The 27,759-nt window shown below is 45.6% G+C and overlaps 1 protein-coding gene across 4 annotated transcripts in view; it reads left to right on the top strand.

Annotated features, from left to right (window-relative positions):
• The window catches only part of ARHGAP26 (Rho GTPase activating protein 26), a 411,458-nt gene that overhangs the window by 316,973 nt on the left and 66,726 nt on the right, over nucleotides 1–27,759 (top strand). For all 4 annotated transcript variants that reach the window (XM_031671891.2, XM_072955787.1, XM_031671880.2 and 1 more), the window contains exons 19-20: nucleotides 7,841–7,979; nucleotides 21,572–21,725. In XM_031671891.2, coding sequence (XP_031527751.2) covers nucleotides 7,841–7,979; nucleotides 21,572–21,725 — 293 coding nt within the window. The remainder of the gene's footprint in view (nucleotides 1–7,840; nucleotides 7,980–21,571; nucleotides 21,726–27,759) is intronic.

The raw sequence follows: 27,759 nt of genomic DNA, 5'->3' as shown, positions 1-27,759 counted from the left end.
AATTAATCAACATTAATTCATGTGTATTAAAATGACACGGTTATGAAAGGACTGTGGGTTACATGTTAGCAAGTGGTTGGAGATGATGCCAGACAGTTGGGTTTAGCCCATTTGTTAAGAGTCTTGAAAGCTATGGGAAAAGGTTGCATTTACTCCTGGAAAACGGGAGCTCTCGGAGAAGTCCAAGTAGAGGGGGTGAAATGATTATATGAGCACTTGAGAGGGACTTCCCTGGAATCTGAATCAAGTTGTACTCTGGTTGCTGATGTCAAAGTCATTCATTAAATAAATAACAAAACCAGAGTTGACCATACTGTTGTAAACTTGTTGCTATATATTTTTAAAATGTTGGAGAATATAACCTTTGACCGATGCTGATTATGTGTTATAAGTTAGAGTAAGAGCCTCATGGCTTTTGTTTGGCTCTTCTTGCCAGACTTCCTAAAGGGAAATACTAGCTCCCAGCATCCTTTCCCATCAGTGTCTCCATACCCTGGGCTCCACTTGGATTACATGAGAGTCTGGCTCTTTGTATCTGTAGTCAGATTTCACAGTTGAAAGTTGAGAGGGCAAAGATTTTCTCTTTCCATGCTTGTTTTAAAGGTAATAATCAATTATTTTAAATTCCCTTTTCTGTATGGACAGGCTCTTTCCTCCAGCTCACAGCTTATCACCCTGAGCCTTAAAACATCAAGTAGGCTCGTATTTGGGGTTGTAGTGGAAGTTACCAAGATTTTTATGCTTCTAGTTAAGATTTTAAAACAAAACAAAATATTGAATGCTGTCATTGTCCAAGATAGCCAAAAGCCCAGAAACTCTGCTGTTTCTTATAAGGGTTTTCTTCTTCTTCTTCTTTTAAAAAAAAAAATTTAACTTCCAAATGACTATGAAAAATTTAGATGTCTGGGAAGAACAACCATGTCAACAAAACCAACCTACAACCTTTTATGGTTTTGGTTAAACGAGAAATCTCAGGTTATGTGAATGTCTTACATCCTCCTGTAAAGTTCCAACATACAGCAGTAGAATGGGGTCCACTTGTTCTTCAACAGTTCATGATGTTTCTTTTGGTTGTGGCGCTCAGAAGGGTTTCTGCCCATGAACAGGACACGAGTGTGCACGTGTACCACATGCTTTTATAAATATTGCCCCTTTTAATGCTTGTTGATATTTTATGAAATAAGTTGTCATGATTCTTTTCCCGGTCCACCGGCTTGCTTTGGAAACAGTTGGAGCTGTCTGTTCTTAGAAATGCCCAAGAATCACTGCCCCATTTCAACACGTGGTGACTTAACGTTACATGTCAGGGAAGAGAGCCAGCAACCATGGATGGCCCAGCTTAACACCCAGTACAAGCAGCAAGTCACGAGCAACCTTATGTTCCCATTAAAATGGTAGTGTCTTTCAAGACTATCTTGATTCGAGTTGATTGGGACCCACCAAACTGCCTTGATCTGCTTTTACCAAAATGTTGGTAGCACTGAAGTCCTCACATCTATATTGGTATTTGTGCACAAAATGTGTATCAATTAATAGGAGGCAATTGATTTGAATCATTTCTGGCAACTGACAAGTGTTGGGCAGTTGTATTTCATTTCCTTGGTATTTCAACACCTGTTAATATGCAGGATTAACGATGAAGATGATGATGATAGTGGTGGGGTGATGATGGTAGTGTCCTGTTAATATGCAAAATTAATGATGAAGATGGTGATGATGGTGGTGGGGGTGATGATGGTGGTAAATGCCTGCATGCTTACTCCATGGAGATGATAATCCCTGTTACTGCGGCCTGCTTGAGAAGCTAATCTTGTATCTCATGACCATGGCTTTTGTCATTTGCTCATTGATTTTTATTTTTTTTTAACTTTTTGTCACATTTCCTTACATTGGTTCCTGAGTATACTCTTTCTGGTCCTGTCCATGTTAGGTTTAAAAATAAGCTAGATTTACTTGTATGCTGGCCTGAAGTCTCCTGTTCTAGGTCTTTTTTCTTTTCTTTTCCTTTTTTTTTAAGTTTCAAGTGCTGTGCAAACTCTTCTTCATTAGCGTGGTAAGGTTTGTGGATCTGAACATGTGTATTTCCCCCCAATAAAGCCCTAGATAAACTAATCACTGTTTGGACTGTGAAGCTCTTTTAATGGTTCTCGAATAAGGGTGGAGTGTTGTTGTGTTTGAATCTATTTCTCTCTGTCAGCAAAGATAACAGGAAATAGAATCTTTCTGGAGATAAGGAAGATCACAGCATCCCATGGATTGATTACCCAGGCCGGCTATAGATACTGCCAGTTACTGACTGGAATTGGTTCCTTTTGAGGGACTTTTAATAAAACTCCCCAAATGACTTTCCAAATTGTTGTTCCCTGTGCCAAAATGCTGATATCAACAGGACATCGGACTTCCAACTGTCCTTAAAAAACCTCTCTGTGGCTGTAGGCTCTGAATTTGGCTTCTTAACTGTGAAGTTAAATGAGCCCTGCTAAGTCTTGCCTGGCTTTCCAGCGGAGAGGCGCTGGGTTTATGGCTTCTCGAGCCCTGAGCAGCCGTGCTCTGCAGACTGTTGTGAGAAAGACTGGGCAGTGTGTGAGCCACTCCACCTCCGAAGCAGACACTCCTCAGTTTCAACAAGGCCATGCTTGTTACAGTCCTTTATTACTCGGGACAGTGGTGCATTTGTGTCTCTGGAAAATGCTTGGTCTCTTCTCTCGGATAAGCCTTTCTCTTTTGCCTTGTAATCCCAGGCCTCTGTCGTTGATTTATTGTCTCGGGGCTACTTTGCAGTTATAGACCAGGAACTCGTCATCATGACCTAATTTTCCTCCCATAAAAATCACAGCACATAATAAAGAGTACACCACACACATTATGGGGAGGCTCCTAATCCTTGTAAATTGCAGGAGCATGTTACAGCTGGGATTCGAAAGGGTATAAAAATGCGTGTGTGACATGGCTAAGAATAATCTCCACCAAGTGTCAGTGGTCTCCAGTGTCAAGACGGGCCGCGGGGAGGGCAGGGAAATTTGAGTTTTGTAGACGACACAAGGGGGAAAGAACAGCAAATTCTAACATTGCTGTAAACAGTTAAGATCGATGTTTTGCAAAGGGCAGTAATTAAATTTGCACTTATAAATTAAAGCCTCATGTCCTGACTATAAATAATCCACTGTTGAGTCTCCAGTTTTTTCCCTTCTTCTGCTTTTTTATTGAATGCAACCATGTCTTTTGAACACTGGGTGTCAAGCTGTGTGAGGTGCTCGGGTCCTCACCACTGTCCCGCGAGTTTTTACAGACGCAGCAGCTAAAGGTCAGAGAATTACATAACTTGCTCAGAGTCACTAGTAAGTGACCAAAATCAAATCCATCAAGACTTCAGAACTTAGGATCTTTACATTTTGCCCTCTGTCTCTCACGTTAATAACAGGTATAAAGACCACAGGTGGTGAAGACCCAGACAGTCGAGCTAAGCTGTCTTAAGTCCCAGTCCTACTGTTCTCATCGATGCAACCTGGAGCAGATTAGTCTCCCTGAGTTTCCTCACCTATAAGATGGCCAGGATCCTAGTACCTTCCTCGTGGGTTTATTGTGTGTGAAATACTGAGCTAATCCATGTAAATGACAGCATGATAAGCACTCACCAGGTTTTGGTTATCTTTATGGTCACTTACACCACCACTGCCTCCTGCCTGCTCTTAATGTGCATGAGCTTTGCAGTATCCCTGCAAGACAAGTATTAGATCCCCGTTTACACAAGGAAACTGGACTCAGAGGGGTTAAGGCTCTTGCCCAAGTCAAACCCAAGTCTGTGTAGCTCCAAAGCCTATTTGCTTTCTACCTGTATAATGACTGTCAGTTTCTTTCCTATATATATGTATATATTTTTTAAGGCGACATCACAATGATGCCGTTGTCCGTGATGTGAGGTCAGAGTAGCCGTAGGCGCTGCCCACTGCGTAAGCAGTGGAACCGGGACTCAGCCCAGCTCTGTGTGACCACAGAGGCCAAGCCACCCTGGCCTCTCTGCCACACAGCTTAAGGGGAAACAGTAGCTTGATATTTACAGGTCTGCTAATTCCACTTAGAGGAAGCTTGAAATTGGAAATACTTGGGAGAGTTATCCTGATTTATATTTTTATTTTACAGTCTTCTTCCCCATTAGCTTCCAGAAGGCTTACAGCCTTCCTAATAACTTTTTTTTAAGGCATTCCTGGCTAAGTCAGAAGGCATTTATAAGTTTGAGCAGAACTAACGGGGCACTTGGGGCATAGGATAAATCCCCCTTTTTGTGTTAATTTGGAAAGTCTCTGTGACAGGAGTGGGTTGTCCCAGTCACGTGGTAGAGCTCGCTCAGCCCATTGCTCAGCGGTTACGCGAGCTCTCGCATCCATCGTCCAGTGGGGAGACTTGTGCTTTGATTCTTCTCAACAGAACGAAGGAAACTTCATGGGGTTCTCTTGAAGTCAGCCCTTCCAAACGCAACCAGATTGGAATAGCCAACAAAATTGTGAGTCATTCAGATTCTCATCGGAATTCCAACTCACACTTTGAGTACCGAGGCCAACTCTCGGCCCGCTAGACGGTGGCCTGAGAGTGAGCAGCCTTTAAACAGCTCACACGTGTTCACGGATCAGAGTTAAATGGACAGCGGTCATTGGGGAGTGACGGCCCAGATGCCTTAATGAAAGCTTGTATCCTCTGCTCTGACTCGGGCTGGTTTGCGGAGACGCCCGTGCACCTTGGAAAACCACGTTCTGCATCGGGCTGTGAGTGTAGCTGGTCCTGAGGACAGCCCTCTCAGAGTTCTTTGGAAGCCTGGGCCCGGCTCGCACTGAGACCCAGAGAGCTGGCCTTCAGGACTGTAGATCCAGCCTGTGGCCAGAATCTGCATTGCCTGGAACTGATTCTGTTGTTTTTGAATAGCTTTCCTTTTTGAGAAAACAGCCACTGAGCAGAATGTAATTCTCTCCCATGTGTTCCCCTGTCTCTTCCTGTTGGGCTGGGGATAAGCTGTGTTTTGGATGCAATTTTTCACGCATCTGTCTCACTCCATGCTCCTTCCTCACAACTCACTCTTCTTTGTTTCTCCAGCATTTACTCCAGGTTTCAGGAGGGAGTAAATGCGCACACTTTGGGTGACAGTTGAAATTAAAATGCATCTGCGTTATCTTTGTTCCCATTGTGGTTGAGCAAGGATCTCATTCTCAGCAGCTTGTTAGGAGAGACCAAATTTGGAGGCCAGACATAAGGGGTGGGGGCCGATGGCTGTGTCTGAATTCATTTTCAGATGTTTTTTAGCTCAGGATTGCTGAACGTGCTGTACTTGAGGCCAGAGGCAGAAGGGTGCTAAGAGACATCATTATTGGTTGAAATCCATACTTGAGGGTTTAGGGGACTGGCTTCTGTATGTGAACACTGGGCTGGGGAAGGTCAGCTGACTGCATAAGGACTGCTGCGGGGGTGGGGAGTGTAGGTGTTGGAAACTGCAGCCCTCCGGGTCCAGTCCCAGCCCTTCTCTTGCTGAGCTGTGTGGCATCAGGAAGTCTCCTTGTGGAATGGTCAACCTGCTCACTATGCTGTTGACTTCTGGCCTAGAGATAAGTCATGTAAAGTACGTTGCACAGTGCCTGGCAGGTGCAAACACTCACACGTAAGAGGAAGCGCCAGTGATAATGGTGCTTGTCCCCTAGGCTTCGTCTATCACTCAGCATTGTTTAGGGGAGAGGAAAGGGGGAGAAAGCTTTTTAGAGGCTGTGGTCCTTGAGCTCAGCGACAACCACAGTTTCTCTTTTCTCCCCTGGAAGCTACTCTGAAGGAGCCTGGAGACACACGTCCCACTGGTACTTATTTTTAAGGATTCCAACTCTTCTGGAAGCCAGGAGGTTCTTGTTGTTTTTGTTTTAAGTCCCCTTCTCTCCTTACCTCCTCGCCCCAATTGAACTCAGCTATGTAGTGATTCAGTTTATTTTGTTGAAAATTCAGTCCCCTAGGGAACATATGATAATGCTGTGTTCTGACAGCTGTGTTTGGGAGCGAGACTGACTGAACCAGCTGGCTGGCATCATTGGAGCCCAAGGACCTGCCAACTCATGGAGAGCAGCTGTTTGGGCTGAAATTCTTATCATTCTTATGACTTTGCTTCCTATATCTCAGCTTCTGAGTTCTGCTTTTAAATGCACGCACCAAGGAGAGAGGGCCGTGAGAAAGACTCTCATGTCTCTAAGGCCACCCACAGGTGAAGGGAGTCCGGGTGCCACCCCTGTCCCCTCATTGCTCATGATTGTTGGGGAAGGAAAATCCAGAAGAAGGATCTTTCCGAAGAGAATAAGAGAGGATAACGAGTGGATCAGTAAATATTGGTATCTTACTGCAGTGGGGGTGTTATGCAACCCAGAAGGATCATGTGTACAATTTTTGTAATGAAGGGGGAAATGTTACAATATAATGTTAGATGAAACATAGGGGAAGCAAAACCTTATAAAGAGTAGAGTCCCAATTATGGGGAAGTGTGTTTCAACATTAAATGAGATCAATCCTGCTTGACTCAGTGCCCGACATGGGAGATATTCAGCAAGTCACAGCGACTGGATACAAACTCTCCAACCACAGGAAACATGTTTGCCTCAAGCGCTGCTATTCCCAGAAAGCCTGCTATCAAGGGGATGCTCAAAAGATCTTTCTTGATTGAGTGAATTAGTGTTGTTTCATTATACGCATTTAAAAAGCAATCCAGAAAATCTAGGGACACAGGTTTCTATGTTATCATCTGTAATTATATCTGTAATTGTGGTGGCTTAACCCCTCTGCCTCCGTCCTTCATTATCAATGGTGAGGACAGTACCTGACGCTGAAGGTCACGCATAACTGAGTGAGCTCCGTGTAAAACACATGCAGTGACTGTCCCCTAGGGAGCCGACATTGAATGGTGGCAGCTGTATTCACGATAAGCACTGTGTAAGTGGTGGCTGTTACAATAATCCTGCCATACTTGTGTCTATAGGGAAAAAGACGAGAGTTGTCACGATTTTTACCTGTCATTTTCTTCTCATTTTTTTAACCGTAGACTTTTTTTTTTTTTAGCAATAAATGCTTAAAAGAAAAAAACTCAGTCGAAAATAAAACACAAATGCCAACAATGGTTATCTCTAAATAATGGAATTGGGAGATTTTTATTTTCTGTTTTCTCCTGGATGCTTTTCTAAATTTTCCAGACTGTTTGTAGTGTTTATGCTACTTCTGTCATCAGGAGTTGGGGAAACAATTTTTTCCCTTCCTTTTAAATAAGAAAAGAATGCTCAGCATCAAAGATAACAGAAAACTGCAGCCCGAGAAAGGATGCTTCCCTCTGAGGACTAGAAAACAGTCCCCTGTTCTGGGCTTCGTTTTTGGAGTATGATTTAAAGGCATGTGTCACGTCCTAAGAAAGCCGTGATGCTGTTGTTAAGAACTGGGACATAGAAGCCACGAGGAAGGGTAAAGTGATTTGGATTAATTGGTTCTAGACAAAGGTGACCAAAATATTTTAAGTCCACCTCCCAGTCAGTGACTTATATTTAGCACAGCTGCTTTCCATTCCCTGGGAGAGAACAACAAGAAGAGGATGAGTGGAAATGAGCGCAGAAGGGCTGAGAAGTGGAAGTGGATGGTTACCGAGCCCTGGAGTCTGCTTCTGAAGGAGAGTGTTTCAGGCCAGTCCCTGGGGATGCTGGCAGTCCCCACGAGCAGGTGCTGGTGGTCTTTTTAGGTCTTTCTCCTTGATTCTCAGACACGCCCAAGCTTCTCAGTTGTGCTGATTCTCCCCTGTTCGTGGTAACATGTAACCTTTTTATGAAACTTGGCTTTGCAGATATTTAACACTGTGCCGGACGCCCCCCTCACCAATGCCCAGCTGCACCTGTCTCGGAAGAAGAGCAGTGACTCCAAGCCCCCGTCCTGCAGCGAGAGGCCCCTGACGCTCTTCCACACCGTGCAGTCGACAGAGAAACGTGAGTCCCACCGCCCAGGGCCCGAGTGGTGCCCAGGGGACACCCTGCTACCCACCGGCTGCTCGGGACGCTCACCTCTGGCCTCACTCTGTGCGCTGCTGCCTTTGGTGCCCTTGAGGGCAGTGTATCAGACCGCATGCCCTCCCGGGTTCTGCGGCTGAGTCCCCTTGATGGGACAGGAAGCAGGGTGGCTGAGGATGAAAGGCCAGGGCGGTGCACCGCCAGGCCCCCTTTCCAGAGCTCCTGTGGGCCAGCTGCTGGGCCTCTCCTCCGCCTGCTCAGCTCAGGCGTCATGCCTTTGGCCCCTCTTTTGTTAGCGGCTCCCATAGAACCAGTTTCCTACCCTTTCCTCAAGTTGTAATTAAATACTTACCAGTGCGAGTCCCAGGCCCCACGGGAACGAGGCTCTGTGTGCGCCGGGCCTTGGTTTGCTTGCTCATCCTTGTCCCCTGCCTCTCCCGGGGCCTGGCGTGCAGCGGACACTTAACAAACTGGTGGAATTAATTCAGGGATGAATTGTAGACCACCATGCTCCTTGTTCCATGTAGCGGAGTGTTACCACCGCGACTGTCTCAAATCTTATCCTTAGCTCCAGATTTCTGAGTTCTTTGCGGTGAGCAGGTTGCCAGGCCCTAAAACATCCAGTCTCCTTTCAGCTTTGGTGATTAGCGAGTCCAGCAGAGCAGGGCGGGAGGGGAGGGCCCCAGCTCTGCCCGAAGTCGGTGAGACCCAGGCTCCTGTGCTGGTGGCCACACGCGGGCCAGCCACCTACCTTCTCTCAGCCTCAACTTGCTCATCTGTAAAGTGGGGATAGTAGCTCCCACCTCAGAGGGAAGTGGGGAGGATTTCCTGAGGCCATGTGGTTGGGCAGCTGGCACGGGCCTGGGCATGGCAAGGGCTGTCGCCTGAGAGCGACTGTTCTATTAGTTATTGTCTGATCACACAGCGATGTCCAGGAATGTGCAAATGCCACTCTGTCTTTAAGGAGCTCACCACTGAGCGAGCACAGCAGGCAATTGACTAGGTGATGGGATGTCAGCACTGTAAGTGCTCTGGCAGAGATGTGAGCTGTGTGCGTTCAGGGAGGCGGGAGATCACAGTGGCTGAAAGCACTCACAGGCCCCAGGTGCCTGGGCAAGGGTCCTCTGCTGCTCTCTGGCTGTGTGAAGTGGGCAAGTCGCCTACGTGCTTCTCAGGGCCTCAGTCTCCTCTTCTGGAAAATGGAGATAACAATTTCTACCTCTACCAGTATGTTTGTTGTGAGGATTCACCACTTCAGATGGTGCTCAGTAAATGCTGGGGGAGGGAGGTGTTACCACTGTTATGTGTAATTATCACATATCTTTATTTACTTATCTATTTATGGCATGTAATACATAAAATACATTTTATTTTTATGTATTTATAGAAATATATATTTATCATATATAATAATTATATTCTCTATGAGTTACAGTAAAGGCACACATCAGAATAAAGACCCACTCTGCCTTGATGAGGAGAGCGAGTCTGTATCTGCATTGGCATCTTCCTCCTTCTTTGTTACAGAAAATGTTTTGTATCTCCTTGTATTTCAGAAGTAATGGCCTTCCTTATCCTTACTTCTGAAAACAAATCTTCCCCACCCTTTTAAAGAGGTCACTATATCCCATAACATGACTGACCCTTGGTGCAACCGTTTGGGTCATTTCAGATATGGTGTTTTTATGAGTAAAGTCACTGTTACCATTCTCGTAGCTAAATCTGTTCATATTCATGATCATCTCCTTAAGACAAATTCCTGGAAGAATTTCTGGGTCAACGGATATACACAATTTCAGGGCTCTGACCCTGTACTGGGACTGGCTTCCTTTCAAACGATAGCTTACATTCCTCTTCCGTGTCTGGCTTGGGCCGTTCTCACTGTGGTCTGCACCACGGAGCACTTGGAACAGGCCCGGCCTCACCCACAGCTGCCACCAACACAACACCAGGCTGCGGGGTTCTGCGGTTTCCAGGAGAGCCACGGTCACCGACCGTTTTGTACTAAGCCTTGTACAGTGCAGACCAGGACAGATCAGACGGTATTGGTGAGCTCCCCTAGGCTTGACATAGTGCCAAGTTCGTGTTTAGGTTGAAGCAGAAGCGGCTTTGGAACGGATCTGAAAGCACACACTGGGAGCGTGTAAGAAAGAAGATGGAGGTTAGGGGAAAAGCAATTAGATCTTTGCCCGAGATTAACTTTATCACACGAGGCAGCGGGTGAAAGTTAAGCATGTGTGAAAGCAGACGTGCCTGAGCTGCAGGCCACGCTGTCCCTGCCGGCAGACGCTGGACGGAAGGCTGGGAGGCGGGAGGACAGTGAAGCAGCGTATCTTCCCTCCGAACGCGAGGAAACGTCCCTGGAAGCGGGGCTGGAGTCTCCCTGTGCACAAGTATTTGTAGGGTGCTTAGCTTTCCTCCCTTCCTCAGGAAGAAGCATTTTCATTCAGCAGTACATAGTGTATGTACATAGACTTCGTAAGAGTTTATGTTGCAAGCCCTCTTTTTTTCCTGGGAAATTAGAATGATACCCAAGCTGGCCTGGAAAGCACCATAGAAGGGATGGGTGAGTGGATGCCGTGAGGAGGACCGGCCAGCAGCTGGAAGCTTCTGCCAGCACTGGCCTCTGCTAGGTTGCAAGGCAGCCACTGCTTCTGTGGCAGGAACGGGTGACACTGTGTTTCCCCCACTTAACCCTCCCCTTTGTCTAGTCTGTGGACCAAGATAGAAGACTTCTTTATCAAAGCAGTAAGCTGAGTTTACTCGTTGGAATTAAAGTATAAGTAAAGCTTCTACAGGTAATTTGTGGGGGGAAAGAAAATGGTGTATTTCCATAGAATGATGTCTCTCAGATCAAGGCCTCTTTCCATACCTAGCTCAGTACTTCCCAAGCTTGAATCATTTACGTAACAAGTCTTCATTCAGTCTTGGGGCCACAACCACGAAACTCATGCACTGTTGTTTGTTTAATGTATTTCTGGAAATCAGCTCATGTAAAAGCAGCTCACTTCTTTCCACGGCCTCATCCTATTCAGTAAAATTTTTAAAACGTGAGTTTTATTGTCTCATCGTATTATTCTCTCATATGCATTAAAATAAATACGTAACTGTTAAGATAAAGAATAATCATCCATGTCTGACCATAGAATTGTCGCATGTCCCACCTGTGGAACGTGCACCACAGCTTGGAGTCCGCAGAGCTTGCTCAACATTTTTGACTGGCTCAGATCCTTCCTCTTAACATAAATAATGCAGACTCAAGATTCTTTTGTCCCCTCAACTGGAACTGGGTTCAGATGTTGCCCGTTGGCTGTTTATATCACTGCGGACACCATTCATCTGTCAGTTTCACTTTGTGCACTTTGGGTTTATTGTGACACCCGTCCAGGTTGGATATGACCTTACCTTTCCAGGTTCTTGCCACAGAGTAGATATATCCTTACAGGAATTGCACCTGTGAGGAAACACACACACACACACACAAATGCACCTACACAATATCTCCACGTGCCTCTCTTCTGCCTTCATACTTCATATGATATTGTTCAGAACCTCATTTCCTTTGAGGTCTGTGCACCTGCCCTTTTCTGAGTTCGGTTAGTTTTTTCTCCTCATTGGTGTATTTGCAGTTGAGTATCTTCTCTGTGGTCCCTGGCTTGGCCCTGTCCTCAGTCCCTCGTCAACGTGCCTAATGGGCCCACGACTCCCGGAGGAGCTCACTCGGCTGCTTCCCGTGGGCACACCTTTGCCTCCCACCTCCCTGCGGGGCCCCTGCCCCGTGCACAAGTTGGAGCCCATTCTTTTCTCTTGGACGTGAATCCGTGCCAGCACCCTGGCCTCAAGGTGATGGAGGTATCGGGTGTGTTCGCTGGTTCTCGTAGACGTACGTCTGATTTTCTTGAAGGAGTTTTCCCTTCTGTGTAGGTAGACCAGTTGTGTGCCCAGGCGCCTCCAGGAGACTCCTCTGCTTTAATCTGAGAGTAGGAGTGGAGCCTTCTCCAGAGGGCTTTTCGCTTTTCCTTAAAGGTCAGGCTGACCTTACGATGACAGTGGTCTCTTCCCAGAATGCAGTGTGGCTGCTTTCTCCTGCTGTGCTGGGTGGGGACTTGGGTGGGTTACCAGGCAGCATGTGGGGCCCCATAGGTCGTATGCAGTGAAGTGGGGCAAAGAGTGGAGATGGAAACACTGCGGAAAAGAACAAAGGAAACGATGGGGCAAGGCAGGGCTTAGGAAGTGTCGTAGCAACAAGTGCAAAGATGTAAGTCATTTGGAAATCACTGCTTATTTTTGTGAGGAGGGAACTAAATATCCAGGTTGTCTCAGCTGGCCAAGGAATTTTTTACGAGAAGGGTAATTTTGGGAAAGATGTTGAAGGAAATGAGAGTCACGGTCTTTCCAAAAGGATGGAAAGATAGTCTGGGATGCTTCGCAGGAGCGTAGAAGAGCCTTCTGTAAGTAGCCGAGGGCAGCTCTTGTGTCCAGACCTGGGGAAAAGACTGTGGGAAGATGTGATCCCAGATGGAACTTGAAAAACATCTTCCCATAGCCATTGACTTTTTGCCTATGTATGATTAATACATCCAGCAACATAATTTACCAAGTGGTTCCTGTGTTAAGCCCTGGGCAGAGCAACATCTCATTTAATCTTTACACTTGAATAACACAGGTACTGTCTGTATTTTACACTTGGAGGAAAATAAAATTTACATGAAATGATGCACTGAAGTTCACACAGCAACAGAGGGACAGATTTGAACCCCAGGGCTTCTGAGCTCACAGCCACACTGTTCGCCAGCCATGAGTCTGCCTCCCAGGCTCTACCTGTGGGATAGTTCTAGAGGAGATGTGCTTCTTTGAGGGTTGGCTTTTATGACCTAGCTTGCAAACCCAACCTTATTTCCAAAGGACAGTGTTTCCAGTTCCACTTGTGTGCCTGGAGCTTAAACTTCTGTTGAGCCAGGGATCTGCCTGTAAGGGCGAGGGGCTGGTGTGGGAGAATAAATGGATACATTTCATGAAGCGCCTTGAGGCCCAGCTGGATTGGAACCTCATTCCATACAAACAGCAGCAGTACGACAGAAATGATGGTAACAGCTCCGCTAACAGGTCAGGACCATTGCTACCTCATCTCGTCCTTGTAATTGGCTGAGAGTCATGAGGTGGGTTCTCATTACCCACGTTTTACGAGCAAGGACACGAGGGCTCGAGAGATTAAGCAGTCACACAGCTGGCAGATGGCAGAGGAGGGCTTTGTACCCAGGTGATGTCCCTTCCTCATCCCATGGTGTCGCCACAAGGGTGCCTCGGTCACTTTTTGACCCGCCAAAGTGGAAGCCTGGCTAGACTGAGTTAGAGATGCATTAAAAGCCATCTGTCCCAGCGTCTAGCACCGCCGCAGAGGCAGGTGACCCTTACTGAATGGGATCCTCAGTGTGTGCGCTGGCGGGCAGCAGCCCCGCAACGACCGCCACCACCTCCATCCCCCACCGGGCCGAGAGCAGGGTGCGCTCAGCGGTCGCTTTAATGTGCCGGGCCGGGGCAGTCACTCTCATTTGTGATCACCTCAGAACAGATGCTAGGAAGTTTCTCAACCATACTGACAGACGAGTGGTAGCAAAGGAGATTACTGTTTAGTGTCCAAGTTTCCACACAGATGTGTCATCCAGCGGAGAGTGGGCTGGTGTATCTAGGCGAGAGGTATGGACAACTGTAGAAGGTCGAGCCAGAGGATTAGACAGAACCAGCACCTAGGACTTGTGACTTTTACAGTTTCTTCCAAGAGATCACAAGGTGACATTTATGACTGATTTTGCCCCAGATATTTAGCACTTACATAGGCACACCTCTTTTTATTATACTTTGCTTTTTTTGCACTTTGCAGATACTGCATTTTTGACAAATTGAAGGTTTGTGGCCACACTGTGTTCTCAGATGATGGTTAGCATTTTTTAGCAATAAAATTTTTCTTTTAAATTAAGGTCTTTTTTTTTTTTTAAGATGGAATGCTATTATATGCTTAATAGACACCAGTATCAAGTCAACATAACTTTTATATGCACAGGGAACCCAAAATATTCATGTGACTCGCTTCATTGCGTTGTTTGCTTTATTGCAGTGTCTGGAGCCAAATCCACAGTATCTCCGGGGCACGCCTGTCCCACGGCGCTGAAATGTATTTCTTGGAACTGTGGTTCTTAGACCTGGATCTGCGTTAGAATCATGGAAGGAGCTTGTTAAAAATACAGGTGCCTGGTCTCCTTTCCAGTACATCCTGAATCAGGTCATGGCTGGAGCCCAGGCATCTGTAATTTTAAAAGCGCCCTGGTGATGCCAGTGCCAGCTAAACAGCGTCAGCACAGCGCGAGTGTGGGGGAGGGAGGGACCGTCAGTGTTGCTTGCCTTCCGTCGTTAGCAGAGTGTCTCTTTGACTCTGTCGGGCTTCGAGGCAGCCCGGCGGTGGTTGAAAGCAGGGGTTCTGCAGTCAGCCTGCGTTGTTTCAACACCATCTCTCTTACCTACCCACTCTGAGACCGGGGCTATGTTACTTTTCGTTTCTGCACCTCCATTTGCTCATCTGTAAAATCGATCAGTGAGACTAGCTTCCTTGGAGGGTCATTACCATGACTGAGTGGGCCAGCACATGTTAAGTGCTTGACAGCGCGCCTAGGACGCGGTAAGCATCTAATAAATGTTAGCTCCAATTATGATGATTGTTGTCGGGCAGCAGCTTTACTTTCCGTTTGACGAAAAAATACTCCCGCTCCGGAGCCTGCAGATTCCCAAGGAGAGGCCCACGTGCGAGGGTCACACAGCCGCCCTGGCCCCAGAGACAGCCCGTTGGATGCTGGGACACCGGCACATCAGCAGCCTTGGTTGGGGGCGGGCCTGGAATCTTGGACTTTGTTTTACATGGATCATGTTAACCGGCGGCTGGGATTATAGCTCTGATTAATTCTTTTAGTGCAGTTAATTCGTCCTGGACCCTCTCCCAGACAAGCCCAGGGAGAGGCTGAGAATTCAGCTCAAGTACTCCTCCTGTGTGTCTTCCTGGTTGAAAAATAACTGGGAATTCATCCTGCTCAAAGGCTTACGTAATGCCTCCCTCAGAGCCGTCAGAGCTGCAGCCTGTGGCTTTTCTCAGGTTGCCTTCGCTGATCCTGGGCACTCGGGACGCACCTGTTTGTTTTGGCCGATGACATGTTTATCCACATGGGTTCCTGTTGTCGCACAGACTGTAAGGTGTGATGTGGCTCTTGTCTTAATTACGTGTGGTTACCACGTGTGACAGAAAACTGCACAGTTGATGTGGCCGTTAAAAAACGATGCTGTGGGACACTAATGGCAGGGGGAACAGTTCAAGATAGATCGTTAAATAAAAAAGAGCAGATTCCAGGCTCATATCTCTGGCATTATCACTATGTGAACAAAACAGGTAACACAACATTAGACATTATGTTTTCCCACTTTGCTAAAAGAAAAAAATGCATGTAAGTGTCTGTTTCTATGTATGGGAAAAGCAACTGGACTTTTATACAACAAAATACATACAGGATATTTATGTGCTGTTCTGGACTTTAAACTTGGAGAGGAATACATATTTATTATGTATTGGCTAACTTTTACATTATTAGAAACAAAACTCTCTAATCGGGAATTCATTTACTATCTCAAACCCATGTTGCAGTGAGTCATGGCATAAAAATAAATATGTCATTTTCTTCTTTCTCGTGAGCTATCATATAAGCAATCTGCATGTGGGCTCCCTCAGATATCAGGGAATCATAGATTAAAGGGAAAACTTCCCTCCTCAAAAGTTAAGTTCTCAGGGAGAAGAGGGCTGTGTCATAAGTCTTAGAGTATCTGCTTAGCTCTGATCATTTCACTCTCTGTTCAGCCATTAATTAGAGGTTCATTCCTATGCTGTGGTTTTTGAAATGTTTCAGGAGCAGGCTTCCCTGTGGTCCCTCCACATCTCATTGCTGTGAATCACTGAGGTCCTGGACCAGCACTTCCCCATTCTCTCGTGCAACCCAGTTTCATGGGCATTCTTTCCTATTGCTGAGCAAAGGGCGTTTATGGGCACTGTGGGGAGAGAATGTCATTCCACGCAGGACCAAAATCAGCGGCGGTTTTGCTGAAAAGAACCTGCCGGGAGTTGTGATACGTTCCGTGTCTCTGGTCCAAACAACACGTTGACCACTCAGCTCTCAACTTTTCTCAACTCACTTTTCAGTCCCTCATTGCCTAGCTACTTTTTAAAATCATTTTTTAAAACATTGCCCAAACTGTGTTCGTGTGCTCAAACACATTACCCAGACTGTTTTTTTAAGATTATTTTTATCACAGGGACTGAGACCGGGGCAGCATGAAATCAGACCATCTCAGATTTTAGTGGGTCTTGGCACGGCTGTCTTATCAGGAGCAGAAGCTAGGCAAGGGGGGAAGATTTGCTTCAGAAAGTCTGATTCCAAGCTTCCTGTGTACTTGGGTGTTTCCCAGAGATGGCAAACTCAGAAATTGCTGTGCACTCATCATTTTTTATTGCAAAATTCATTAAGCTGCCCTGCTGTTATCATCCTATCTTGTCAAGATGATATATTACAGACTTCATTGCAAAACTTTAACAAGCGGGAGAAAGCACACCTCTCGCTCCGCCACAGCTCGGGAAAGCCTCTGGGTGTTTTGCTTTTGCCTTAATCTTTTCTGTGTGAAGCCTTGGGTCTTTGCAGAACCTCCATCTGTCTGGTAACTCCCTGTTTGATCATGTGGAGAGCGTTCCCTCTTTTGTGCTCTGAGAGGCATCATGAGCTGCTTTTAAAGAACAGTTGCCTTCCCTCTTCTTTCTGACAGCTGGTCTGAGACATCATGGGAAGACGGGGTATCGGCCGGGATTATGACAGACTTGTGTGCATGGTGGGAAACCAACCCCAATGTGACATCAAAGGGCTGTGTTTCCTCTTTACCCTTCAGCTCTGAGTAGTCAGTGGCGCAGACGTGTTCAGGCCTGCCGAGCCGTGCGAACTTGGCTTGGCTCTGGGTGTGCGTTCCTGGCCTCGCCCCCAGGTCCCTGTGATCAGCAGAGACCCTGCCTCTTGTCTGTGATGCACTTGTCGTCAGAGTGAGTGGGAGTCACTTGGTAAATATGGAAAGTGAAGGAGCTGAGCGCCCAGATTTCCATGGCAACCCCCAGAACAAGTACAATATCACCCAAATTATTCTGCAGCTTGCTTTTTTTAGTTGCAGTGATTTGGTTGCATTCTCATGTTTTTCCGCTCCTGATTTGTACAAAAAACACAGACTCTGCCCGCTGTCACCCGTTCTCTGGTTTCAAGGACATTAGTGGTCCCTCTCTGAAGCACCTGAAAATTTCAATCACCCAGAATTGCCTCCTTGTGCACTAGCAGAATACACTCAGATTCTTAATGTTGCCTTATATTTTATCATCTATGTCATGACCACTTGGGACACTTTAATCTGTACTGTGCATGGGCTGGGCACCAGGGGTGTATGAGGTGACAGCTGACCTCACCGGTCTCCGTCACCTGTGCCTGATGGATTCCGTGTGGGCAGACGTGGCCCTCCCCTCTAGTGGTCTGCATCCTAAGGACCAAGTCCACATCCAGTTTGTCTCTCTTCAGAGAAGATGTTCATGAAAGCATCCAGCGTGTTACCCATACAAGTTTACAATGGGTTGGGCTTTTATTTTACCCTTTACCCTGGTTTCCAAGCTGTGGCTAGTAAGAAGAGAGGTTCCCGTTGACAAACATGTTTGAGCAAAGCAGGCATTCTCACTGACTTCAGCCAGCTTAGGAGTCCTCCTGCGTCGTGGGCATTCTTTCTGTTTTGGTCATTCCAGCCTGCTGACCTGACTCATAGCTGGTTGGTTGTTTTCCTTTTCCAGCCCGCTAGGCTATAATCTTTTTCCCTTCGGCAACGTAATTGCCATCAGTCGTTCTCATACCTTCTGGTGTGGATGCCAGAGCCGGGTTGAATCATCACTGACTCAAAGGAGTCCAGCTCTGGTATTTGAATGATTTGGTTAAATTTTTTTTTTAAGTCTTTTCAGCTGCCTGTTCTCATTCTGTTTTTCTGTCAGGAGCAAGCACTCATTTGCCCACTCGACAAAAATCCTCCTGTTTTGAGTGACATTATGGAATAATTTTATTTCTTAATTCATTTCAAATGCTTCAGAATTTGCGGTGATATAATTTGCCATAACCACTAAAATATTCAATTTGCTGTTGATTTTACTCCCCACCCCGTCTCTGGAATAATCTTCGCCTTCCTCCTCACCCGCAGTAAGGATTGTCAGCATTTCCGCCTAGGAGTCTATTCACTCAAAAGTCCTCGGTCTCGTTATGTGAGGTCTCATGTTAAAGAAAACTACAGTGGCTCGTAGTCAGAGAGTGCCAGGTTTCCAGAGTTCCTTACCTGTGTGGCCCATCAAGGGATACTGCTGAAGAGCCTGCCTCTTAGAAAGGATAACTGGCTGTCTTGGCTGCAAAACTATGAAATCTAATGATTAATTTTTTTGTGTTTTCTTCTTAGACAAGGAATTCCCTTCCCTGGTCTTTTTACGTTTGTTGTTTTGTTATAGAATACATCATACATGAAAGGTCCTAGGCAGCTAAATAGAAGTGAGAATAGAATCTTGAAAAGAATTTATTTCTTAAAATAAATTTAAAAAAAAGATTTCTATTGTCCTCCAGTGAATAAATACTAGAAACCCTGAAGCCCAGTTTGGGTGTAGCCACTTGTTTTGTTCTGTTGACTTTTCTAGTCCAGGAGGGTCGAGTCCTCATTTTCCACCCATATCCTTGTTCTCTTCTGGGTTTATATGAGGCAAATATCATGTTCCACCTGCTGCCGCCTCCGTCACTAGCTCATGGAGACACCCGGTTACTGTTACTGTAACGGGAGATAGGTTCTTAAAACTTTGCCCTAAACTCATTTCTTTCAGAATTAGATCTTTTTATGAGCATTAAGGAGCATATTTTTATTAGCATTATTCTGATAAAATATTTTATAAAGCAAAGCATCTTTGTGTCGTTTTTTAAATTGTGATTTTGAAGTTTTGTCTGTCAAATGCCCCATCTTAGGTTGCTTGTAGTCTACTGAGAAAGGAAGTCATAAGAACAAATATATAAGTACAAGTTAATAAATCCTGTAGTCTACATCTGAATAAAATGCCAAGGAATAAGTGCAGGAGTCTGCTGTCTGGGGACCATGTTTGACACACAGGAGGGGCTCAGTAAGTGTTTACTGAATAAATGAAAAGTGAAGAAGGTTTCATCTCAGGTGCCCTCTTTTTCTAATAAATAGTAAGACAGAAAAAAGTCTTGATAATATTTTAGAAAAGCTAATATTCCTTTGGCAAGGTATTATTTTTAATTCATAAAATTACAATCCTCTTGTGAACAAGTAACTATCATCGTAGGAGAAACAGGACCCATAGTCACACTGTTCCGTTTCCTATGAATTCAGATGATTATGTCAGGCAAACTTGGCCTCAAACCAGAGTTAATAAAACCCTTCATCTCTCCTGCCATACGAGGGAGAAAATGTCTCCACTGAACCCCCGAAGAAGTGTCATCATTATTACCCTTGGAGTAAAGGTAGTTTTGAGTTCCTCGCAGTGTTTTACTTTTATGAGTATTTTGTGCAGAGGAACATTTTACTTACGCTGATTCATGCTGATAAGCGGCATATCCATTCCCTCAATGATCCCCCTAATTGTGTCATTTTAGAGTTGTTTTTCTTCCTGGTAGCAAGTTCCCATTTGCAGGCCCTGTTAGTCCTCCTACATCTTGGCTCAGTGTAACTCTTTTGATTTCTCTTTCTTTGTTGTTTCTGTTTGAAACTTAAGCTTTTGAAATGTGAATAGTTCTAAGTCTCAGGAATCAACTTAACAATTTGTTTTCTGCAGGATCTAATTAGAGTTCAGGAATCTCCCCATAGCCTCATGGGGTCTTTTAAGTCTTTGATAGGGCTTTAAGCATAGCAGTGAGAATTTCCCAGTATTAGGTGTTAGTGGTGTGTGTGTGTGTGTGCTTGTATGTGTATGTATGTGTGTACCTGATGTGAAGATTACTCTAACATCATTTCATAAGCATAATATATTTTTACCTACATGACTAGCACAAGGGAAGGGTATCTTTTATCATGACATCACGCCCTTTATTTTCTGAAAAGACCTGAGTTCAAATGTTGATCTCTAAACTACCATGTTGGGAGAGGGTATAGCTCAGTGGTAGATTTTGTGCTTAGCAAAAAAAATAAACCTAATTACCTCCCCCTAAAATAAAAACAAAACATTAATTTGTAGTAAACTTAAAAATTTTTTTTTAATTCTAAAAATAAACTACCATGTCGACCAGCTTAGTCTTTCTTCCTGAGGGTACAGTATACTTCTGGCTCATTTCAGAAAGGTCCAGTGAGGATTAATCTAGATATGATATTTCTTGATAAGTAAACTGATTGCCCAAAACATCAGTTGACCCCAGTTTGGTACATCTGTAAGGAACGTGGAACAACAGTGACATTCCCTGTCTGTCATGTTTTGCTACAGCAGTGGTGCCCGTGCCATTTAGTTAAATCATCCCCAAAATGTTTTCTTCAGCACGTGGTTCCAAGTTTTTCAAGATGGGAAGAAACAAAAAGTTCTCTTCTTTGAGCAGTGTTCTGAAGTTTACAAAATACATTCTTGTACATGATCCCACTCGATCCTCGTGACAGCTCCCCAAGCTGTACATGGCGCTTCTCATGGTCCCTGTTTCATCACTGCATTAACCAAGAAACAGAGCATCAAGGATCATTGCCCGACTCTCCATGGCCAGTCAGGGTGGAGTCTTGAAGAGAACTCAGGTTTTCTGCCCTCTGACTTGGTAACATTCTCCAAGACGAGTATGTCTGCTTGGACCATAGACTTAGTTTTTTATATGTAGATGACTCTGTAGTCACAGGTCACAGATCGGTTGATCAAAGCACTAACTTGAAACTCAATATCAAATACTTGGAGCTAGAGGCAACCCAGAGGAGTGTGTCTGGGGCATGGTCAGGGATTTAGACTGCAGAGTTATAAGGAAGTGGATGGCCAAAGGGTAGATATTTATGGACTGGTGCTATAGAATCAGAGATAGGACATGACTTGGGCAATCAAGACAATATTGGGGGCAGGAGTTCTAGAATAAAAGGTGATCGTCACAGAAACCAAGAGGATCTGGTTGACTGGAGGAGACTTTGAAGGCTCTCTCTGTTCTGACCACCTGCCAGTCAAAAGAAGACACAATGCATGGTGGGGTGGGAGGACCACTCTTAAGAAAAGGCTGGTCATATTAAAGGGGAGATGTGTCCTGTTAAGTGGAGGGTGTTCTGCTCTAACATTTCAAGTCACCTCTTACTCTTTGACTCTTCCTTTACCATGTGTAATTCTCATCCGATGACCTTTTCTTAGCTTCACTGGGACTAGAGATCGCCATCCCATCTCATTATTTGTAAATTTTTACATGTGTAGAAACTGACTATCCATACATAATAATATTGACATGTGATCTGTGGCTTTTTTCCCCCAGAGGAACAAAGAAACAGCCTCATCAACTCCAGTTCGGAATCTGTCGTCTCATCAAATGCAAACAGCATCCTTAATTCCAGCAACAGCTTGCAGCCCAACATGAACTCCAGTGACCCAGACCTGGATATGCTGAAACCCACCCGGCCCAACTCACTGTAAGTCTGACGTCCTGCTGTCGGCCACGGGGGCCCTGGGTCAGCCATTCTGCCCAGAATGTGCTGTCTGGCCCCATCCGACTCAGACCATTATCCCCTGAACATGATTTAAACCTTCACCCTCAACTTGGAGCTTGGCTAATTTGTTTTGGATTTTTTTTCAGCATCATCATCTCAAAGGAGAATCATTCTTCTTAACATACTGCTTCTTGGCCGTGATGATGTTTGATTCACCATCCTGCTGAGATGGCTTTGGTGATGGCTATTTGCCTGTGCTGGCTGCTGGGCATGAAAAGCAATTCCTTTGAGTTTTACAAACATCCAGGCACTGCGGTATCTCAGTAGATCGGTAGCTAAGTCTGTTTCCCTCATTCGTGTTGTCACGGTTTCCCTTGTCCCCGACCATGCTGAGTATGTTCGGTGCTATCTCTGTGTCCACATCCAGAGAGGACAGCCCCCAGGAGCCCTGTGAGTCTCCAGCTCCTGAAACCTTACAGGACTGTGATCACAGGGCACATGCTGTACAAGAGAAGAACCTCCATTGCTTCGTCCTTGGAAGTTAAGCACCCCCAACTGAGACAGGCAGTTTGGAGGCTGGTTTTCCCATCCTCCACGGAAACTAGATCCACTCTGCTTGGGCCAGAAAGTTCTCTTTTGTGGTTGCATCCCACATTACTTAGCGTGCTTCTTTAGACCGCCCTGTAAACCTTGTCCACTATAGCCTTTGTACAAAGAATGTGGGGCCATGGCCGGGACAGCTGGACTCTCCGGCCACAGTTGTATAAGACTCAGGAAAAGCAGAGTTGGCTTTCCCTTTCTCTAGTGAAAATAGTTTGAGGTTCAGCCACAAATTGCCTCCAGGGCAGTCGTTGCTCTTGGTGAGACACCAGGATGTCAGGACCTTCTCCCACCCCTCTCCGTGCTGTGGCTGCAAGGTCGCGCCCCGCCATTCTGGCTCCTTAAGACATTTACAGATCTGCAAAATGGGTCTGACAGTTTTTGCCTTAGAAGCAACTAAGGAATATTAAGGCTTGGAAGGAAAAATGCTTCGAAAATGAACATAAGAACTACATCTACTGAAAATGTAAAAACAGGGTAAGATGAAATCGTACATTGAGAAAATCAGGTCTGTTTTTAGTTGTTGGCAGCTTTAAATTCTACCTTGATGTTCAAAAAATTTAATCCCTTACCTGTTATTTGGTTGGTGACGTGTTTGTTTACCAAGAAGTAGACTCATGCCTCAAGAGCGCGAGTAATTTAACTTGTTCAGCTCATGGGCGGTGAGTCTCTTCTGGTTCTCCGCCGCCTCCCTCCCTTGGAGTAGGGCTTTGCCAGGGACCCTTAGAGCTGTTTTCCTAGACTTTACAGACATTCTAGTTTTGTTTAAAGCTCTGAACCTAGCAGTTGCTCAAGTTATTTGTTGCTCAGCATGAGCAAGGTTGCAATTCTAGCCCAGATGGCTTGCCAGTCCTTGATTTCGGCCAGCAGTGCCAACCAGTGGTCTTTAATCTTTGTGCTCAGCAGCTGGGAGCCCTCTGAATTGCCCCTGAATTTGGAGTAGAGTGTCCAAAGAGACTGCTTTGGCAGCTAAGTGGAAAGTGGGGGGTATGTCTTTTAAACAGGTCACAGAGGAGGGGGCTGGGGACTTTTTATTTTTCAGTTGTCTAGATGTGCTTTGTGTTACATAGAACATAGCGGTGGCGGGCGTGGGGGTCACTTCCCCTGCTCCACGCCATCTGTGGGCCTGTTCCCTGCCTGCTATAGACCTGGAGGCTTTCTCGGGGGAGGCAGGGTGATGCTGGGAACAGTTCTACTTGTTTGCTTTCGGAGGAGGATTGGAGGTAGGAGTGTGGCTGTGTTTCCAGCCCAGTGAATCGCTAACTAGTTAATACCTGTGAGCGTTGAGCTCCAGAAAGGCTGCTCTTAAGGTAGAAACTGTGCTGACCTGAGCTGGCCACGGCCCTGATGAGGGCCATGCCGGCGGCCCCAGTCACTCTGAAGCTGGTTCCCCGACCGTTCCTGAAAACCAGGGCCATGACATGTGTGACCCAGTTTGTGCCTCCCCAGTTTTTTCTGCCCGGGATTTGCCCGGGTGGCCCAGGGACGGACACCATGAGCTCATCTTGGCAAAGAGAAGCTGCAGTACTTTCCTGAGCTGGTGAATTCTCAGAAGTCTGTCCACACCTGCTGCCATGGTGATGGGCTCAGTCATGATCAGCCGAGACCACGTGGGTCTCAGCCTCAGTTCTGGACCCTTCATTCCTTCTGTCCTTATTCATCTTGAGGTCACAGAGCTCCTTGAATGGGAATACCTAATGACGTGGATGAAAACAGAAGACCGAGTCAAGGGGTGGGGGATTACCACTACCTTGACTATTAATTAGGCATAAGATGGGGAACCAGTCATCAGAAAACTATCCGTTCTTTTGATTTCATTGATTTGTTTTTCATTGTTCTCGTAATGACTGAAACGATCCTTCTCACCGTGTAGCAATCATAATGAAAGAAACATGTTTGTGACTCAGCACCCTTTGATACTTCAGAGACCACATTTTGCTGTCTCACTGGTAAATCTTTCCTACTTCTCCACAGAGATCAAGGCCCTCTTGTGTATGTGGGCGTAATGCTAAATCAGGCATCAGAACCAGAGATAGCACCATTTTAGCCGTGCCAGGGCAAGGCTGCGGGATTTCCATCTTTGGCAGGTCCTTGGCTAGACCTCTTAAGGTAGCCATCTCCCCTAAAGATCAAAGGACACTAGGTAAACTGGGACCAAAGTCCAGCTACTCTAAAATTGTCAGCAAATAATTGACTTAATTTGTGCTCAGACCTATGCTGAGCTACCTGAGGTAAAGGAGAAATAGAGGATTCCTGGTCTCCCCAAGAGTGTACACTCTGGCTACGGAGGAAGGACAGTGGTACATGGCAGTACTAAATGGGACTTAGAGCTCAAACAGTGTTTGGCGTTCACAGCTGTTAACTGGGTATCTGTTAGGTACACAGAGCAGTCAGAGAATCGGGAAAGGTGGAACAGATGAGATGTGAGGGGGGCCGTGGGTAGGATGATACAGGAGGATGAAGAGCATTTCAGGTAAGGGGAATGAGAGAGGCAGAGATGATCCAGGATGTTGCCAAACAGCCTATGGACGTGGGTATTGGGGAAGGAGAGCTTAGTTCTTCCCCCACCACAACCACCAGGAAAAAAAAGATTGAACCAGCCTTTAACATCAGGACACTTCACACCAAAGTCCAGATTGCATGCTGGAACAATGGGACCTCCACATGAAAAAAAAATGAATCTAGACACAGACCTTAGGGCTTTCCCAAAATTAACTCAAAATAGATCATAGACCTAAATGTAAAATGCAAAACGACAGAATTTCTAGAAGACAACATAGGAGACAACCTAGGTGCCCTTGAATTTGACTCTTTAGATCAAGGACCAAAAGCATAACCCATGAGAGAAAAAATTGGTAAGTTAGACTTCACTTAGGTTAAAAACTTCTGCTCTGTGAGAGACATGACTAAGCGAATGAAAAACCAAGCCACAGACCAGGAGAAAATACTTGCAAAACACATGTGTGATAAAACATCAGTAGCCTAATCATGCAAAGATCTCTTAAAATTCAACAGTAAGTAAACAAAGAACCCAATTAACTACTGGGCAAAAGATCAGGACAGACACCTCACCAAAGAAGATACACAGATGCAAAGAAGCATATGAAAAGATGCCCAACATCGGTGTCATTAGGGAGTTGCAAATTCAGGCAATGAGATACCATTCCACATCCATCTGAATGGCTAGAATCCCAAACACTGAGATCGAATGCTGGTGAGGATGAGAGCAACAGGAAGTCTTATTCATTGCTGCCGGGAATTCAGATGAGAAAGCCACGCTGAAGACAAGCTGGCCGTTTATTACAAAGCTAAACATAGATTTATCATACAGCACAATCAAGCAGTCACACTCCTAGGTGTTTACCCAAATGAGTTGAAAACGTATGTCCACACAGAATCCTGCCCACAAATGTTTGTAGCAGCTTTATTCATAACTGCCAAAACTTGGAAGCAACCAAGATGTTCTTCAGCAGGTGAATGGATGAACTGTGGTCCATCCAGACAGGGAAATATTGAATTCAGTGATAAAGGCTATCCAGTCTTGGAAAGACATGAATGAACCTGAAATGCATGCTGCTAAGGCCACTCTGAAGGAAGAGACTGCAGTCTGGTATGATGCCAACTGTATGCCATTCTGGAAAAGGCAAGACTATAAAACCAATATAAAGATTAGTGGACAGGAAGGATGAGCAGATGGATACAGGGCATTTTTAGGGCAGTGATACTCTTCTGTATGTTACTCTAATAGGTACAAGATGTTACACATTTGTCAGGGGAAGGGATAGCTCAAGTGGTAGAGCACATGCTTAGCATGCAGGAGGTCCTGAGTTCGATCCCCAGAACCTCCATTAGGAAAAAAAAATTAATAAATAAATTTAATTACTCCCTCTCCAAAAAAAAAATACTAAAAAAAAAAAGACATTAGGTATTTGTCAAAACCCATAGAACAGAAAGAGTGAGTCCCCATATAAACTATGGATTTTAGTTAATAATCATAGTTATATTAATAATGCATCAATATTGGTTTATCAGTTGTAGCAAATGTACCATCCTAATGAAAGATGTTAGTAATAGAGGAACCTGTGGGAATGGGGAGAGTAATGTGGAAATTCTAAATTATTTTGAGCAATTTTTCTGTAAACCTAAACCTGCTCTAAAAAATAAGATCTATTCATATATTTTTTTTAATCTAGATTTCCAGCTTCTTTTGAAAAGTGTGATGTGGGTACACCAAATCCATGCGGTCCTTATTGACACATGATGCTCTTCAGTCCCCATCTTCTCACCCTCGTGCTTCACTGTTTTCTATCTCCAAGGCCTGTGATAGATTAAATATGGCCAAAGAATCTTTGCAGCCCCTGCCATTAAAAGGTGGAGTCCTTGAATCTAGGCTGGCCTTTACCCTCTAACCCAATTTGACCAATAGAATGTGGTACAAGTGACAGCTTTTGTGTGACTTCCAAGCCCAGGCCACAAGGCCTCAGAGCGTCCCAACTCACCCCCTGGGAACCCAAGCGCCATGTGAAAAAGCTCAGTCTGGCCTCCCTAGGATGAAGGGCTACTGGAGAGAGAAGGCCGGCCATGCCCAGCGCCCGGCCACCAGTCAGTACAGCCGCATGAGTGAGTCCAAGAGAGACCAACAGAAAAGCTGTCCAGTTCACCCATAGATTCATGAGAGATAATACACTGTGGTTGTTCTAAGCCCCTGAATTTGGGCCAGTTTTTTACAGCACTAGATAACTGATTCAAGGCTGTGATCTTGGAGTCAGGGGCAACTAGCCTGGGATGGGACTGGGGTGCCCGGCTAAGGTAGGAAGGATGGAAGGGTCTCCCTGTAGCATACTGGCCGCAAGGAGATGAGCCTTTCAGTTTTCAGAATCTTCTTTGAAAGCAAATGACTCATAAATGAGATTCTAAGAAGTGAAGAAGCAAAACAAAACCCATAGCTGATGGCGGAGGCAACGAGAAAGATAGCTCTAACACGGGCACGGAAAGCAGGAAACCCTCGGTTTTAATCCTGATGCCAACATCGACTGGCCGGTGCCAGTCCTTGGCCCTGGACGTGCCCAGGCCCCCAGTCTCTGCGGTGGAAGGAGTGGGGCTGACCTGTCTCTTAAGACCAGAGGTTGTTCAGTGGATGCTTACAAAGGACCACAGAAGCGAAAGGCACTCTCTCCTCTCCCAGTGACCAATAGAGTTGGCATTGTGACACCGTTTTTCTGGAAGAGAGTGATTTTTAAGGAGGAAGTAAACAGATGCTGAGGAAGAAGTCAGGGGCCGTCCCACTAGGGACTTAAGATGCTTTTTTCAGACCGCTGGGGTAGGGACAGAGAGGCTGGTCTGGACTGAAAAAAGGCCAGGTGGACAGAGGGTGATGCCAGCCCTGGACGAACTCAGCCTTGGAGTTCTCCCTGCC

Source organism: Vicugna pacos, chromosome 3 (genome assembly GCF_048564905.1).
Source record: "Vicugna pacos chromosome 3, VicPac4, whole genome shotgun sequence".
NCBI lineage: Eukaryota > Metazoa > Chordata > Mammalia > Artiodactyla > Camelidae > Vicugna > Vicugna pacos.
Note: the sequence above shows the minus strand (reverse complement) of the source record. Positions and strands in the feature narration are given on the sequence as shown.